General features: G+C 53.1%; 1 protein-coding gene across 2 annotated transcripts; it reads left to right on the plus strand.

The window, feature by feature from the left end:
• Positions 1–6: 6 nt before the first annotated feature.
• VAMP7 (vesicle associated membrane protein 7) lies at positions 7–15163 on the plus strand. 2 transcript variants are annotated; one of them, XM_066559303.1, is made up of 8 exons: positions 7–51; positions 4566–4724; positions 6281–6338; positions 6841–6978; positions 10522–10612; positions 10887–10954; positions 12430–12522; positions 13395–15163. In XM_066559303.1, the coding sequence occupies exons 2-8, from the start codon at positions 4579–4581 to the stop codon at positions 13440–13442; spliced, it is 642 nt and encodes a 213-aa protein (XP_066415400.1). In that variant the 5' UTR covers positions 7–51; positions 4566–4578; the 3' UTR covers positions 13443–15163. The 2 variants fall into 2 exon arrangements, with proteins under 2 accessions (XP_066415400.1, XP_066415401.1); XM_066559304.1 differs by having other exon boundaries at positions 10–51; positions 4569–4724.
• Positions 15164–16456: the final 1293 nt, after the last annotated feature.

Here is a 16456-nt window from a genome sequence, read left to right on the forward strand (position 1 = left end):
CGAGCCGGGCCGGGCGGGGCCGAGCGGGGCCGGCGGGGCCCGGGAGCGCCGGTGAGTGCGGGGGGCCGGGGCGGCCCGGAGCTGGGCTGGCCTGGGCCGGGCCGGGCGTTCGGGTGCGGGGGTTCCAGCCGGGCACAGCCCCAGCCCCAGCCCCAGCCCAGCGGGCCGCAGGCGCTGCCGGCGGGAGGAGGCCGCGCTCGGCACCGGGAGCGGGACACGGGCACGGGGGGCACGGCGGGTGACCGGGGATTACCGGGGTGTTATTGGCGTGTCACGGGAGAGCTGCGGGCCTGGTACTGGTGTGGTACTGGCCTGTTACCGGGGGCGTTACCGGCATGTTACTGGGGTGTTATTGGTGTGGTACTGGGATGTTTACCGGGGGTGTTGCCGGCATGTTACTGGGGTGTTACATCACTGTGTTACTGGTGGGTTATTGCCATGTTACTGGGATGTTACTGGTGGGTTATTGGGATATTATTGATATTACTGGCGTGTTACTAGTGTACTGTTGGCCTGTTACCGGAGGTGTTACTGGCATATTACTGGGGTATTACTGGGGTGTTATATCACTGTGTTACTGGGGTGTTATATCTCTCTGTTATTGGTGTATTACTGGGGTGTTACATCTCTGTATTACTGGGTTATTTTTGCGGTGTTATATCACTGTGTTACTGGGGTATTGCTGGGGTGTTACATCTCTGTGTTGCTGGGGTGTTATTGCCGTGTTACCAGCCTGTTGCCGGGGCTGTTACCAGCATGTTGTTGGGATGTTATTAGTGTGTTACTGGCCTGTTACTGGGGTATTATTGGTGTGTTACTTGCTTGTTACTGGGGTGTTACCGGTGTATTACCGGCGTGTTATTGAGGTGTTACCGGTGTGTCTGGGGGTGGATGGCATTGCGGATGTAGCACTGCAGGGGTTAATTAATTAACCACAGGTGTGCTGGTGCGGGGTGCAGGGAGGCTGAAGGGAGTCGGGCCCTGCTCCCAGGGAGCAGCCGCAGGATCACAGGATGTGGCTGTGCCAGGGAGGCTCAGGTGGGATAATGGGAACATTCTGGCCTGGACGGGGCTGTCCGGCCTGGCACAGCTGCCCGGGGCAATGGTGGAGTGCCCGTCCCTGGAGGGATTTCAAAGCCGCGTGGATGTGGCACTTGGGGACATGGGTTGGGGTGGTCTTGGCAGTGCTGGGGGATGGTTGGACTTGGTGCTCTTGCAGGGCTTTTCCAACCCCAACAATTCCCTGATTCCATGCTTTGGGCTGCACGTGTTCCCTCTTTAGAGAGCTGCTTACTCAGCCACCGTGGTGTTGTGTGTCCTCACTCCCCTGCAATGCTGCCTCCAAAGGTGATGGGGCTGGAAGAGCACGTGGATTGATTTCCTTGGTGATTTGTTTCCCTAGTGATGCAATGGGGGCACCTGAAGTAAATTCTGTGTGCAGAAGGGAGGCTGAACTTGGGATCAGTTGGAGCACAAATGTTACAATTCTCAGGTTCAAAATGAACAGGAGAGCCCCAGGACTTCACGGTGGAATATTCTGTAATGAAATAATGATTTTTCCAGCTGCCCAGCAGAGGTTAAAGGGAAGCTTGGGCTGCTTTCTGCTGAGCTCACCCTGCTCAAACGATCTCTTTATTGCAGCAGTTTGCAACTCGCTGGGTTGCAACACCTCCCCTTGTTCCCTTATTCTGTGCTTAAACGGCAGCGTGGTGCCCTTTGCTTTCTGGTAAGAGGATTTCTGCAAGTGCAGGCAGGGACCTTCCCTGGCTCACTGGCACTAAGCTGGGAATCTTCTGGGCCAGAAGAGTGGCTGGAAAACAGTAAATCATCCTTACAGGAGTTCTAAACATCATGCTGGGACTAAGCCTGTGTTTCTGATGTTCCTTAAGAGGTTTTTCTGTGCCTTTTTTCTGTGCCCTTGTATTGGGAGGGAATTGTTCCCTGGCACAGGTGCCCAGAGCAGCTGTGGCTGTCCCTGGATCCCTGGCAGTGCCCAAGGCCAGGCTGGACAGGGCTTGGAGCAGTGGGAGGTGTCCCTGCCATGGCAGGGGTGGCTATGGATGGGCTTTGAGGTCCCTCCCAACCCAAACCATTCTGGGTTTCTAGGATACCTCAGTTCAGTCCCCAGAGGGACCTCAGGCAGCAGCTTGTGCATCTTGCAGGGTCTTTTTGGAAGGTTTGGTCTTGGCTGCTTCCAGCTGTGTAATGTTTTAAGTTTAGATAGGAAAAAGCTCTGCAGAGGGGTTGATTTGAAGGGATTTCATTCCTAACTGCTGAGGAAGGACGTTCTGTGGCAGTTTAACAGATTTGTGTCACTAACAGGAGTAACACAGGGCTGGTACAGGCTGCTCAGGGAGGAAAATGCTCCTGGTTAATGTCTTCTACTTCATTTAACCCCTTCTGCTCAGAGCTGGGGCTGGTGTTCCTGCCAGGCACAGAGCTCCTGTGTCCTGAGCACGATGAGGGCCAGGAATTTGGGGAGTCAGGGCTGTGAACTCGGGGAGTTGAGGGTGTGAACCCCGGGAGGGAGAGCCAGGAACTCAGGGAATTGAGGTCTGTGGCATCCTCCAGTGCCAGTGAGTGCCACCTCACTGCTGCTGCTGCCGAGGTGTCACCTCAGGTTCCACCAAAATCCACTGTTAAAAGAGCAGAGATTTGTGGGAATTGTCTAAACCCTTCACAATCCTCAGCTGGGGCTGCATTTGTTGAGGTATCTGTGTGTGTGGGGGCTCTGTACCCCGAGTCTCAGCTGTCCTTGCAGGGCAAGGGGAGGGTTTGGGATGTGTTTTCTGCTGCAGCTGCTCCTTTCTGTGGCTCCTGGGTGACTGCAGGAGCAGACAGTGGTTTTCTGGTGCTGGACACTCAGCTGATTGCTCAAGGGGTGTTTGTGATTCCAGGCTGTGCCCTGCTGTTGCTCCATGGGCCTGGGACAGCCCTGGGCTGCCCAAACCCTCTGTGTCCAGCGGCTCTGCAGGGACAGGAGGGTGCAGTGAATTCCCTGGGCTGAGTTAGCTCACAATATTATTTAAGACAGGAGCATTTTGACCTGAAAATGAGCCAAAGTGGAGATTACTCAGAGCTGAAACATAAAGGAGTAAGCAATTCCTTGGAAGCTTCCTGCAGGAGCCAGCACCTCTGCCTGAAGAGCAACCAAGGCAGAAACCAGACCCTACAAGTTTATGAGGATGAAAGAAAACTAAACCTTGGATAAGTCCCATGAAATGCTGCTCACAGCAGAGGGAAGGGCAACCCCCACAGCCAGAGCAGCTGGGGCTGCCCCTGGATCCCTGGCAGTGCCCAAGGCCAGGCTGGACACTGGGGCTGGGAGCACCTGGGACAGTGGGAGGTGTCCCTGCCATGGGGATGGTCTTGAGGTCCCTTCCAGCCCCAACCATTCCATGGTTCTGTTCCCCTTGGCAGTGCTCCCAGGTGGTTGTGTGGAGTCTGTCTTGTGAGTAAATCCATGACTTTATCCTTTTCCCCTCCAATGCTGGGCTCAGACTGTGGGAGGTTTGGAGATGCTCTGGTTGGTGCCAAGCCTGGATCTGTGGGACTCAGCCTGCCCAGGTGAGCCCTGCTGGGGTGGTGGTTGGATCTCCCTTCCTGGCCTTGTTAATCCAGAAGAGATCCCTAATTCTCACCAGGCAGTGCCAGGGGGATGGAAAATCTGGGTCCAGAAGCCCAGGCAGCCCTGCTGCTCTGTGGCTGTTCCCAGAGAGCTCTCCTGGGGCTTCGGGAGAGGTCTGTGATCGTGCACAGAACAGAGCAGGTAATAAGCAGGGCCTAAGCACAAAGTGAAAAATGAGATTTTTGGGTTTTGCAGGGTCCAAAGTTGTTCTAAGTCCTTGCTGAGCAGAAAAGAGGCTTATGGATGTGCAGGATGAGCAGGGCAGCTGGCCCAGCTGGGCTCTGACATGTGCTCCGTGTGTTAGATCTGGCTCTGGCCATAGATTAATGTGCTGATACTTGAGCTGATTAAGAGTGTCCCTTTCTGTGGCAGCAGGGGTGTTTTTCCAGCTCTGGAGACTTAGGGAATCCCACAATGGTTTGGGTTGGAATGGAGCTTGAAGCTCATCCAGTTCCAACTCCCAGCACCTTCTGCTACCCCAGGTGGCTCCAAGCCTCATCCAGCCTGGCCTTGGCCCCTTCCAAGGGATCCAGGGGCAGCCCCAGCTGCTCTGGCTGTGGGGGTTGCCCTTCCCTCTGCTGTGAGCAGCATTTCATGGGACTTTTCCAAGGTTTAGTTTTCTTTCACTCTCATGAACTTGTTGGGTCTGATTTCTGCCTTGGTTGCTCTTCAGGTAGAGATGCTGGCTCCACAGGGAGCTGTGCATCAGCTGTGCAGCTGTGTAGCAGCTGATGCTGCTGCAACCCTCACAGGGCACCAGAGGTAATGGAAACCCTTTTTCTAGAGGGTTTTGTGTCGTTGGGAGCAGAGCTAAAAGGGGAAATGAGAGAACTTGGTGGTTGTGATGTCCTGGCTGAGTCCTGCCCATGTCCTGCTCCCTGTGCCAGGGGACACTGTGCAGGTGCCCCCAGTGCTGATGTCCCTGTTTTGTCCCCAGCAGGAGAGCAGCCATGGCCATCCTGTTTGCAGTGGTGGCGAGGGGCACCACCATCCTGGCCAAGCATGCCTGGTGTGGGGGGAACTTCCTGGAGGTCACCGAGCAGATCCTGGCCAAAATCCCATCTGAGAACAACAAACTGACCTATTCCCATGGCAAGTGAGTAACTCCTCTCCTGGGGGACTGTGGGGATGCATGAGGGCAGGGACAAACTGGGTGGGGTGTGTTTGGGGGTTTTTCTGTGATTCTGCAGTTTCTTTCCATCCAAATTCCCATTTGATGGAATGTGCCACCAGCTCAGTAGCTACTTCTGTCCCTCAGAACTCTGCAGCATAACCAGGATTTGAGTTCAGCTCCAGCAGCAGCACAAAGCAGTTGATACAAAATCAAATTTTTCATTTTTATACAATTCCAAAGTGAGCTGGAGGGTGCCCAGGTGTGGAATCTTTGGAGTTTGGCTTCTGGAAGCTTCCCCTGGATTTTCTGAGGCTTGAACGTGGCTTTAGGTGAAGCTGTCACCCTTCCTGGGGGCTTTGAGAGAAGCTGTGCTCACAGATCACATCTTGAGCTGCCCCAGATCTAGTCTGCAGGACAGAGGGGTTTTTCCCAGGATTTTCCCAGCTCTCTGAACTCTTGGTCAGTGTTGGTAGGACAGTGTTGGTAGGACAGGATGCTTCATCATCTGTGACTTCCTGCACGTGGGAAGTAGGTGAGTCAATAGGAACAAACTAGAACAACTGTGGAAAAAACAGAGTTAGAGGTGTTGGAGCCCAGTCCAGCTCTTTTTTTGGAATTGGCAGCATGGCTGGATCATCTCTGGTGCCCAAGCTGTTGTGTCAGAGCTGTTCTGAGGATGCAGAACTGGGCTGGGCTTCCCATGTGCTCAGGAGCACAGCAGTCCCTGGGGGAGATGTTCTGGAGGCAGTGCCTGCTCTGGAGTCTGACACACCTTGGATGCTGCAGCTCTTCTCTCCTGCTGGAATTTTAAGGATAAATTTGAATATTTTAAGTTATTCCTTTAAAATGACTTTGCCTTGAGTGCTGTTCAGCCAAGTGGAAAGCTGAGTTTCAGGAGTGCTGTGGTGCATTTTTGGAGGTAACTGGGCAGAATGTGGGAGCTGTGAAGCTTGATGAGCAATTGGAGTTGTTCCTCCTGTCTGGAGCCTCCCAGGGATCTTCTGCCTCCCAGCCTATAGGCTGAAAAACTCCCTGGGTTCTGTCCAAGATAGTTCATCCTGTTCTGAAACAGGAAAAACTTGAGTTTCTTTGAACTTTGAACTCCTTAAATTCATTTAATGAGTTCTTTTTGTTTCTAAGAACTTCTGAGTCTTTTGTATAAATCTCCAAGGAAAAGCAGCCCTCTGGCATCAGGAATTCTTGGGTTTCTCTCTCTCTGCTCTTGGCCTCTCTGAGGAATCTACAGGGTGGTACCAGACAAGTTTCACCTCCCTCTTTCCAGGAGAGTTGTGGATGTGCAAGGATTTTTGAACGTTTTTATAGGAACAGACCTTCAGGGCAGAGACCTGTGCCCCAGCCTCACTTCCCTGGACATTTACCTTGGACGTGTTTATCTGTGCCAGCTCCATAGAATAACTGGGATTTTCTCTTGCCAGCCCCCAAAGGCCCCACAGGCAGCATTGTCACCTGGAAAATGAAATTCTGGAAATGTGGCAGCTTTCAATGACGTTTTGTTTGTTCCTTTCAATTCCCTGCAGTTACCTGTTCCATTACATCTGCCAGGACAGGATCATTTACCTGTGCATCACAGATGATGTGAGTATTGGGGACACAGCTACAGCCCTGGGAAATTGGGCAATTTTGGTTTTGATGTGGCAGTTATTAGTGAGGGCTGCTCTGAGGTGCCTTTTCTCCCTCTGGAGCTGCTGTAACTTCAATTACAGCTTTGAGCTCAGCCCAGAGCTCACATGAGACTTGTGGCATGGTTTGGGTTGAGAGTGACCTTCAAAACCATCCATTCCAACCCTGCCATGGGAGGGACCTTCCAGTCCTGTGGGTTGGGAGTTCTGGGGTGAAGCTCTTGGCTTTGCCCAGTTTCTGTCTCAGTGCAGGGGGTTGGTGGTGCAGAGACCACTCCAGCTGCCAGTGGAATTTGCCTGGTGCTCCTGAATTCTGGGAGTGCTGCAGGAAATGCTCCCGCTGAGTGCAGGAGTGGAGCTGGCCCAGCCCCGGGGCTGCCAGTGCCCCAGCCAGAGCTGGAGTGCAGCCCCCAGCCCTGGGGCTGCTGTTCCTGACTCTGTGTGCTCTCTGCTGCCAGGACTTTGAGCGCTCCCGAGCCTTCACGTTCCTGAACGAGATCAAGAAGCGGTTCCAGACCACGTACGGCTCGCGGGCACAGACTGCCCTGCCCTACGCCATGAACAGCGAGTTCTCCTCTGTGCTGGCTGCGCAGCTGGTGAGGCCCTGAGCTCCCTGGCAGCCCAGCCTCCCCAGAAACCCTCCTCGGGTGGGCTTGGGGGTGTCTTGCCTTGGAAAACCAGGAGTCTGCTGAGGAAGGCAGGAGCCTCCCCTGACATGGAAAATGTAAACCCCCTCCCTCCAAATTGCTATAAATTTTAAATTAAGGGGCTCTCAGGCAAAAAATAAGGGAGCAGGAATAACAGTTCTTTGCTAGGGAAGAAAATGAAAAGATAAAATAAACAATGCAGTAAACTAAACCGACACTGACAGAGTCAGAGCACAACCTGACACCCTGTGGGTCAGGCTGTTGGCACAGTCCCATTGGAATTGTGGCTCAGCCCTCCTGCAGTGTCAGGGCTGGTTCTGTTGGAGCAGGGATCCTGGAGAAAGGTGCAGTCTCTTCCTCTCAAGATCCAGGGCAAGAGGCAGCTGCTGCTCCTCTGGGAAATCCAGTGTGTGACCATGTTCACAGGGGTCTGAGGATGAGGGAAGAGACGAGGATCTGACTCCATGTTTCAGAAGGCTGATTTATTATTTTATGATATATATTATATTAAAACTATACTAAAAGAATAGAAGAAAAGATTTCATCAGAAAGCTGGCTAAGAATAGAATAGGAAAGAATGATAAAAGCTTGTGTCTTGGACAGAGTCTGAGCCAGCTGACTGTGATTGGCCATTAATTAGAAACAACCACATGAGACCAATCCCAGATGCACCTGTTGCATTCCACAGCAGCAGATAATTATTGTCTACATTTTGTTCTTGAAGCTTCTCAAGAGAAAAAAATCTTAAAGAAAAGATTTTTCAAAAAATATCATAGCTACATTCTGACACTCTGTGGGTCAGGCTGTTGGCACAGTCCCATTGGAATTGTGGCTCAGCCCTCCTGCAGTGTCAGGGCTGGTTCTGCTGGAGCAGGGATCCTGGAGAAAGGTGCAGTCTCTTCCTCTCAAGATCCAGGGGCAGAGGCAGCTGCTGCTCCTCTGGGAAACCCAGTGCAGAAGCTGTGCTGGTGTTCCAGAATCTCAGATTATATCCAGGTAGGAATACTTGGCTCCTCCTCTGGGCTCACATCTCCCAATGGGATGCTGTAGTTCTTATCAGCCATGCAGTGACATTCAATGGCTGTTATCAGCAGGTGTCCCCCAGAGGGAGGAGTGGTTGTGGGAGAGATAAGAAAACTGCTCACTTGACAGAAGCCAACTGCCATACAGATGGCAAATGGATACAATTTGCTTCACAATCCAGGACAGGGGGATTTGAGGTGTCCCTTGCATTAAAGATGAGGTGTCCTGGGAATGGTGGCTTTAGGGCTGTCCCCAGCCTGTGGTCTGTGTCCCCACGCTCTCAGAGCTCTGCTGGGGCTGTTCTCCAGGGAGGCCTTGGCTCTTTTGCTGTTTATCCCATGGAAGGAAGGAGCCAGGTTTGGGGGTGTCACAGCTGCAGGAGGAGGGGCCCTTTGTGGGCACAGCAGAGCCCTCCCCAGTGCAGGAATTGTGGAGCAGTCCCAGCTGGACCAGTTGTGTGGTGGCTGCAGGGTGAGGCCAGGGCTCTGAGGGAGGATTTGCACCTGCGCTGCTCCTGCCTGAAGTTTGCACTGGAATTTGGGGCTGTGCAGGTGGTTTGGAACAGGGAGAGGCACAGGAGCTCATTCCAGGAGCTGCTCCTTGCCTTCCACAGCAGGGGGAGAGCAGGGAATAGCAATGCCAGTGCAAAATGAATAGGATTAGCTTCCTGTGTGTGAGGAAGGAGCTTTTCCTCCAGGCTTTGCTGTGTGGGGACTGAAACTACCCAAAGTGCTGACTCATCACTTTATAAGCTCTTTGGGGCTGGAATAAGCTGGAATTGCCTTATCAGAAAGGCCAGGCTGTCTTGGGAGCCATGGGGCTGATATTCCTCTAAAATCCCAACCTTTCCATCTCCCTGAGCACGGGAGGAGCTGCCTGCCTGAGCTTTTCCACATTGCTGGCATGCAGGATCAGCTGAGGGGAGTTGAGTGCTGACAGAGCCCTTCCCTCCCCTGGTCCCATGGGATGTGAGGGCTGACATTCCCTGCTGGGGTGGCCTCCAGGAGGTTCCTGTGTGAGGCAGAGATCCAGCCCCAGCTCAAGTGCAGTGCTCAGATAATCCTGGAGAGGGAGGCTGTGCTTCCAGTAAAACCAGTGCCCAGCTTTGACTGTGGCCAGCCTGAAACCTCCTGGGAATCTCCCCCTGAGGAGAAGGTGGAGGAGGAGGAGCTGCTTGTGAGTCACGAGTTGTGACTGCCCAGGTGGGGGTGGCAGTGTCAGACTCTGGCTCCCTGTGCTGTCAGAAATTGAACTCCTAACCAGAAGAAAATCAGGATTTAAGCAGCTACGTGGGTGATCATGGAGCAGAGCTGTTGTGATGTGAACAGTGACTAAAATCCATGCAGGAATAACAGAGCTCAGTTCCCTGATGCTGACTGGGCCTTGGATCCTGCAAGCCCTCAGGCTCCTTTAGCCTGCTGTTGGCTCATGCTGCTCTCACCCACCCCGAGCTGTGCAGTCACCAGAGGATCCCTGGGATCCCCAAACTGGGGGAACAGTCTGGGAGAAGTCCCTGTCACTTGTGAAGGGAATGGAGGGGGAGGGATGACAGGAATGGTGCTCAGGATAAACACCAGAGGGGCTGGCAGCAGCAGAGCTGTCAGTGAGGGCTCAGCTGTACCCAGGAGGTGACAGGGCAGATCCTCTGGGATGGCTCTGGGACATGGGATGGCTCCTGGCTCCTCCATTCCTTTGGGGAGAGCAGTCAGGCCACTCACACTGGCCACCTTCTCCATCTGGTGTGGTGTTCCCAAACTGTTGGCTTCTTGAGGCTCCTGTTTTCCCTGGCTCCTGGTTTTTGAGGCTCCTGTTTTCCCTGGCTCCTGGTTTTTGAGGCTCCTGTTTTCCCTGGCTCCTGGTCTTTGAGGCTCCTGTTTTCCCTGTTCTTGCAGGAATGTGCCCCCTGTTGATGGAGTGACCAAATTATTCTTTGTCTGCCTACAAAGGCAAAAACCCAAAAGTTTCTCTCCTCAATTTAGTAAAAGGACACCCATAAAACCTTTAAGACTTCACCTCAGACCTAGAGCTACCCAATTCGCCAGAAGCCAAGAGGTCCTCCTCAGTAATTCACTAAAAAAAAAAGAAAATAAAAGAAATAATCACTTTTATAGAGTGTTTTAATAAGAGTACAAATCTCTTACCCCTAACTCAAGTTTTTCTCTATAAGAAAATAACAAAATAACAAAAGGCAAAATAACAAAAGACAAAATAAACAAGTTTTTCTCTATATTTAGTCTTTTGTTATTTTGCCTTTTGTTATTTTGCCTTTTATTACACTTCATTAAACTATTTATTATCTTTGTTATTTTGCCTTTTTTAAAACCTTTTTCTGTTTCCAACACAACCTCCAAAACCATCCTACTAATTTTAAACCATTCCAAGTAGCAGAGTTATCTCAAGTGTAACAAATTCCTCTTAGAGCTCATAAGACCAAGCTCAAGGAGTACAATATGATGTTCTCTGTTGCAGAAATACCACTCAGAGAGCAAGGGCCCGGACCAGGTGGCAGAGACACAAGCCCAGATCGATGAACTCAAAGGGATCATGGTCCGGAACATAGGTACTGCTTCCCTGGGAAATGCTCTCTGCACCTGCTTTCATTTGGGGTTTGGCTGTTGCCAAGTCTGACCACTCAAAATAGAGGGTGAGATCTGGAATTGAGCAGAATTCAGTCCCAGAATGCAGCCTGTGTGATGTGAGGCTGTTCCCTAAGGCCCTGGTTATCCCAGGAAGGCTGGAAGCTGCAGCCAGGAGCTCCTGGCTTGGGTTTGGGTGTTGGGAGCAGCTCTGGGGATTTCACCTTCAGAGCTGGATTTTTTGTCTCTTGTCTCCAGACCTTGTGGCACAAAGAGGAGAGAAGCTGGAGCTGCTGATTGATAAAACAGAGAATCTTGTGGATTCGGTGAGTCTGGGGAAGTCCTGGGAGTGGGGAAGTTGTGTTCCTGCACCAGGGAGGTGGGGACAGCTCCTGGAGACACTTGAAGGGCACAGAGGAATTGAGGCCTGCAGGGAATCCTTTCCCCTCCAAGCTGTTTCCCAGCTGCTTCCCAGTTTGGGAAAGCTCCAGCTTCCCCCTGCTCCCTGTGCCACAGCCAGCCAAGGGTGACACATCCCTGTCCTCATCCCTTGTGTCCAAGGTGGGGAAGACCCTCTCGTTAAATGCAGTGATAGGAGAGATAAAATCACAATTTACACTTCCCTGGCAGCCTGGCTGAAGGCAGCTGGCTGCAAATAAACTGGAAAATGTGCATCTGTGGAGTTGTTCTGATACCAGCAGGGAAAGTGTGGCTGATTTCAAATTAAAAAAGCTGAGTTGTTGCATCTAAATAATCTTTAAAGACTCTGGAGCTTCTTGGAGTGTTTCTGAGGAAGCGAAGACTAAAAAAAACCCCAAATTAAAGTAATTATAAAGCACAGTTATCTAGCAAAGTGCTGTGCACTCTGGAAGCTTTTTGTCTTTCCTTTGGGAATCCCTGGCTCTGGCTCAGCATCCTCCTCTGCAGCATCCTGGCTCGGAGCCCAGCTCCTGTGGCATCCAGTCCTGGGGCTGGGAGAGTGCCAGGAGCTCCTGTGTGTGGCTGTGGGGATCCAAACATCCCTGAGCTGTCTCAGAGCCCTCCTGCTTTGGAGGGCAGCAGAGGTGCCAGGAGTTTATCCAGCAGGGAGCAGGCCTGGAGCTCCCAGGTGTTCAAACCTTCCCCTGTCCTCAGGTGGTGGCAGGGCTGAAAGCTCAGGTAAAGCTTTAGGGAAAGGGACTGGAATTCCTTCACCAGCTGGGCTGAGCTCATGGAGGAGCTGGCCCAGGGAGTGCAGGCTTTTGGAAAGCACAGGGAGATGGAGGGATGGAACTTCCTTCAGTGGGAATGTCCCACAGCCCAGGAGGACGCATCCCTGGAGATCCGGGGCTGGTGTTCTTCACCTTGGGAATGTACCCCAAGGCAGAACTGCAGCTGCCAGGATGCTGCAGCCTCAGGAAGGTGGTTTGTAGGAAAAGCTGGCACTGCCCAGTGGGAGGAGCTGCTGGAGTGGCTGCTCCCAGGGGCAGGTGCATCCTACCTGGGCTGTGTGGGAATGGCTGCACTGACCCAGCCTGGGGGCGTTGGGGTCGTTTGGTGCCCAAAGCCTATTGTGAATGCATGAAATTGCAGGGTACAGAGAGGACACTTGGGATGGGACAAGCTTTCCATAACAGGTTACCCAGAGCAGCTGGGGCTGCCCCTGGATCCCTGGCAGTGCCCAAGGCCAGGCTGGACACTGGGGCTGGGAGCACCCTGGGACAGTGGGAGGTGTCCCTGCCATGGCAGGGGTGGGGCTGGATGAGCTTTAGATCCCTTCCAACCCAATCCATCCTGGGATTTCCCTTGTTTTCCCTTGCAGTCAGTCACTTTCAAAACCACCAGCAGGAACCTTGCCCGAGCCATGTGTATGAAGAACCTCAAGCTCACCATCGTCATCATCATCGTGTCCATTGTGAGTGTGCAGCCTGGAGCTGCTGTGCCAGGCTGAGCCCCTGGAAACTCCAAACCCCTGTCACTGTCCTGGGATCTTTGTGTGCCCAGCTCTGCCTGGGAGGGCAGAACCAGGGCAGGGCCTCCTGATGGGCTTGTATGAGGAGAGGGTGAAGGGCCTGGGCAATCAGTACTGCAGGGAGTGCCTGGAGGGGCTCAGCCTGGAGAAGAGGAGGCTCAGGGGGGACCTTCTGGCTCTTCAAGCACCTGGAAGGAGGTTGTGATGGGGTGGGGATTGGCCTCTTCTCCCAGGCAAGTGGGGAAATGGGCTCAGGTTGCACTGGGGGGGTTAAGGTTGGATATTAGGAAAAATTCCTTCCCTGACAGCCCAGGGCAGTGCTGGGGTCACCATGGAGGGGTTCAGAAAATGAGTGGATGTGGCACTTTGTGACATGGTTTGGTGGATGTGGGGGGATTTGATCAAAGGTTGGACTTGATGATTGTGGAGGTCTTTTCCCACCTTTGTGACCCTCTGAGGGGAGATGGGGACACCCTGACCAGGAGCTGCCCCTGCTTGCCCCAGGAGCAGCTGAGGTGCCCTGCTTGTGCTGGGGTGGCTTTTGAGCTCTCAGTCCTGGTGGGATCTTGTTCTGTGACTCTGAAGTGGCTTTTTTGGTGTGACGGTTCCCCTCCAGCTGTGAGGACTGTGGATGGAGCAACTGCAGGGTCAGGGTGGGAAGCACTTTGTCACCTCCATGGGGACACTTCTCAGCTGCAGGGGTGTGGAGGGACAGGAGGGTGTTAGACAGGTTCTTCAAGGCTTTGACCATCAGAGGTTTCCATGTCTGTGCTGTGGCAGTCAGTGAATGTTGGGAATCCCTCATCCCTCCCCAGGTGATCCTGCTCATCATCCTGTCAGCTGTGTATGGTGGCCTGGCCTAGCCCAGCTGTGTGCAGAAGTAACTGGAGCTGGAGCTGCTCACCAGGAGATGAGGCAGAGTGTGAAGAAGGAACCTCCAGAGTGACTCCTGCCTGTCACCACTGCCACCTTCCACCTCCCATCCCTCCAGGACTTCAGACTTTTTGCCTTATCACCCAGACAGACCCAGCTGGTTGCTGCTCTGCAGCTGTGACCTCAAGAGTGGGCTGGGTTAATTACTTGAAAGGATTTTTGTGTTCCTTTTGCTGTCCCAATGCCACCCCTGCAGAGGGTTCTGTGCATGCTGGCCCCGTGTCCGTGTGGCTTTTCCTGGCTGGGGACAGGAGTGGCTGCAGCTCTCCCCCTGGGATGGAGCTGTCCCACAGAGAAGGTTCAGGGTGGGCTGGGTCAAACTAACAGGGACAGGTGGGTTTGGGGTCCCACAGAGCCTCTCCTGCACATCTGGCCACATCTGGTGGCTCCCAGTGCTGCACCATGGGGAGGTCACGGTGTCACCCTGGTAGGAACAAAAGGGGTCTGGGCTTTGTGCACTCACAGGTGGAGGTGCTGCTGCTGGGGACAGGGAGCAGGGAGGTGTCCCTGTTCCTGCAGTGATCCTGCAGGCAGGAGGAGGGTGTGGGGTCACCTCAGGGTGTGCCATGGCTGCCTCTTCATCCTCACTTCTTCCTCATCTCCCCCTGGGCTGGAGGCTGAAGGGACACAGCAACGGGGCCGGTTGCACACGGTTCAGGATCTGCTTCCTCACAGATGATTTCTCCTGCTCTTCTTTGGAGGCTGGACTGCAATGAGTATAATTCTGGCACTGGCTACGGTGAATTTGGGGCCAATCTGGTTTGCTGAGGTGCCAGGGAGCTGCTGCTTGTGCTTCTCCTGGAAGGTGTGCACTGAAACTGGAGGACAGACAAGTGGTGGAGTTGGTGGCTGGTGACTTTCTCCAAGGTCTGAGGGAGAAGGGCTCTGCCCAAGGATGAGCGTTCTCCTGTGGGAGGATTTCAAACCAAACCCAAGGCTGGTAACCAAATGCAGGCTCAGGGGTGCCGTTTCTGTGCCAGCTGCACACCTCCATCCCAAGCCAGGCCTGGCTGAGGAGCTGGAGCTGCTGGGGCCTGGGAAAGGGCTGGGGGCACTTCTGTCGTGGAGCTGAGGGGCTCCTTTCCCAGGGAAAAAATGGAAACATGCTTCAGGGGGGAAGGAATCTGCTTTTGGCCCAGAGAAGTCGAGGGATGGAAGGGGAGGCTTCTTGTGGTGCCTGAGCTGGAGCACAGAGTTGGTGCCATGAGGTCCTGGTGACACTGGCAGGGTGGGGAGGTGGCTCTGCTGCTCCTTCCCGTGTGGCACTGACCATGGAGCTTCCCAGCAGGGCCCAGGTAGAGTTACAGTCTCCTAGGAACAGTGGCTCCTTTGGATTTGTCTTCTGCTAGGCTGAAGTTTCACCAAGGGCGATTGGCTCTTGATATCCATGAAGTGCCAGTGGCCACTGGCACCTGCTTCTCTTTCTGTTCTGAATGTGAAGTTGGAGCCCCCTCCCTGCAGCTCCTGCTCCTGCAGCCCCAGGTCCAGCTGTGCATGTTTTAGGGATTGTGCTGTACCATGTTCATTCGGATGATTTGTCTTATGTACAAACAATTTTTAAAGAAAATCCTTCCTTTCCTTCTTGAGGATGCACTGAGGCATTAGTGTAAAAAACCATTACCTTGATTTCAATAAAATTCCTGTACAGAAAGCAGAGTTCCATGGTTCTATGGAACACCTACCTTAGGAATGCTCTGAGCTGATGCAGGGGGAGGTTTTGGAAGCAGGCTCATGCTTGGGGATGAGGGAGTTGGATTTCCTCTTGGACTTGCAGAAGTTGTTGGGAGTTGTTGATTGTTACCTCAGTTTGAGGCAAAGCTGCATTTTAATGGTATCAGCCAGGGCTTGGGATGATAGACAATATTGGGAGCTGAAGTGAGAGCACTTGGTGTGGGAACAGCTCAGAAAAATGAAAGGATAAAATTAAACTAACAGTTCCTGAGTGTGATGGTTCTGTCAGAGCTGTGCTGTGTTCCCTCCTGAAGTGGGACAGCCTCTCCCAAGTGCCTGTCAGCATCAGGTTTGTACTGGAAACACCTGGAAATCCAAACAAATCCAACCTCAGCACTTTCCTGCTGCTCTGCTCAGCCTGGAACTGCATCCAGGTCTGCATCTCCACAGCCAGCCAGGCTGGAAAACACAGAAACAATCCCACCTGCCTGAGTGGCTTTAACTGGGATGTAGCCTTCAACTAGTTAATATCTGACTCTTTCAGGACGTTTCTGTTCTGCCCCTACTGTTACATGTCCATGAGGAGCAGCAGCGCTTGACTCAGGTGGGTGGAGAAAGGCAATGCCTGGAAAATCCACTTTGGAACACAGGGCACAGAAAAGGCAACAGGAGAAGCCTCCAGTAACAGAAATCAGACAGATGTTGCTGCTCTTTTACCTTTCTGTGCCCTGGGAAGATCAGTGTGAGCAGGGCCCAGCTGTGGCAGCAGGGAGAGGTCTCAGAAAAGTGTTCTGGATGAGGGAAGAGCCTCAACAGGGCAGTGCTGGCACCCCATGGAGCTTTATCAGGGTGGGAGGGACAGAGCAGCAGCTCCAGCTGAGCCTCCTGGGCCCCTTCTCTGCCCTGTGAGTGCTGCTGGTGCCAGCCCTGGCCTGGCAGGGCTGGGTGCTGGCACAGGAACACTGCTGGGCCCCTCACAGCACTGGGGGCACAACTGGCTAAGTGTCTCTTCCTCTTTTCCTGGATCACAAGAGATCCCTGCAGTGCAGAACTTCCCCTGTGCTGCTTCCTGCCTCTGTTTCTGCTCAGGCCATGTGTGGAGGTTTCAGAAATGGCACACACTGAGTGCCTTGTCCTGATCCCTGAGGAATTAAAGGTAAATCTCACTCCTTGCATCCTACCAGACTTTATTGAGGCCCTGTCTATCCTTGCAGAGCTCTTTCCTGTCAGGAGAGGCCTCGTTTGTGGCACAAAACTCACTGTTGGAATAAAG

This window comes from Molothrus aeneus, chromosome 14 (genome assembly GCF_037042795.1).
Source record: "Molothrus aeneus isolate 106 chromosome 14, BPBGC_Maene_1.0, whole genome shotgun sequence".
NCBI lineage: Eukaryota > Metazoa > Chordata > Aves > Passeriformes > Icteridae > Molothrus > Molothrus aeneus.

Excerpts from the sequence above, each read along its gene's own strand:
- VAMP7 (XM_066559303.1), top strand. The coding sequence starts at position 4,579 with ATGGCCATCCTGTTTGCAGTGGTGGCGAGGGGCACCACCATCCTGGCC. Across the intron at positions 10,613-10,886 it reads GATCATGGTCCGGAACATAG|ACCTTGTGGCACAAAGAGGA; the intron begins GTACTGCTTCCC and ends TCTTGTCTCCAG. Across the intron at positions 10,955-12,429 it reads CAGAGAATCTTGTGGATTCG|TCAGTCACTTTCAAAACCAC; the intron begins GTGAGTCTGGGG and ends TTTCCCTTGCAG.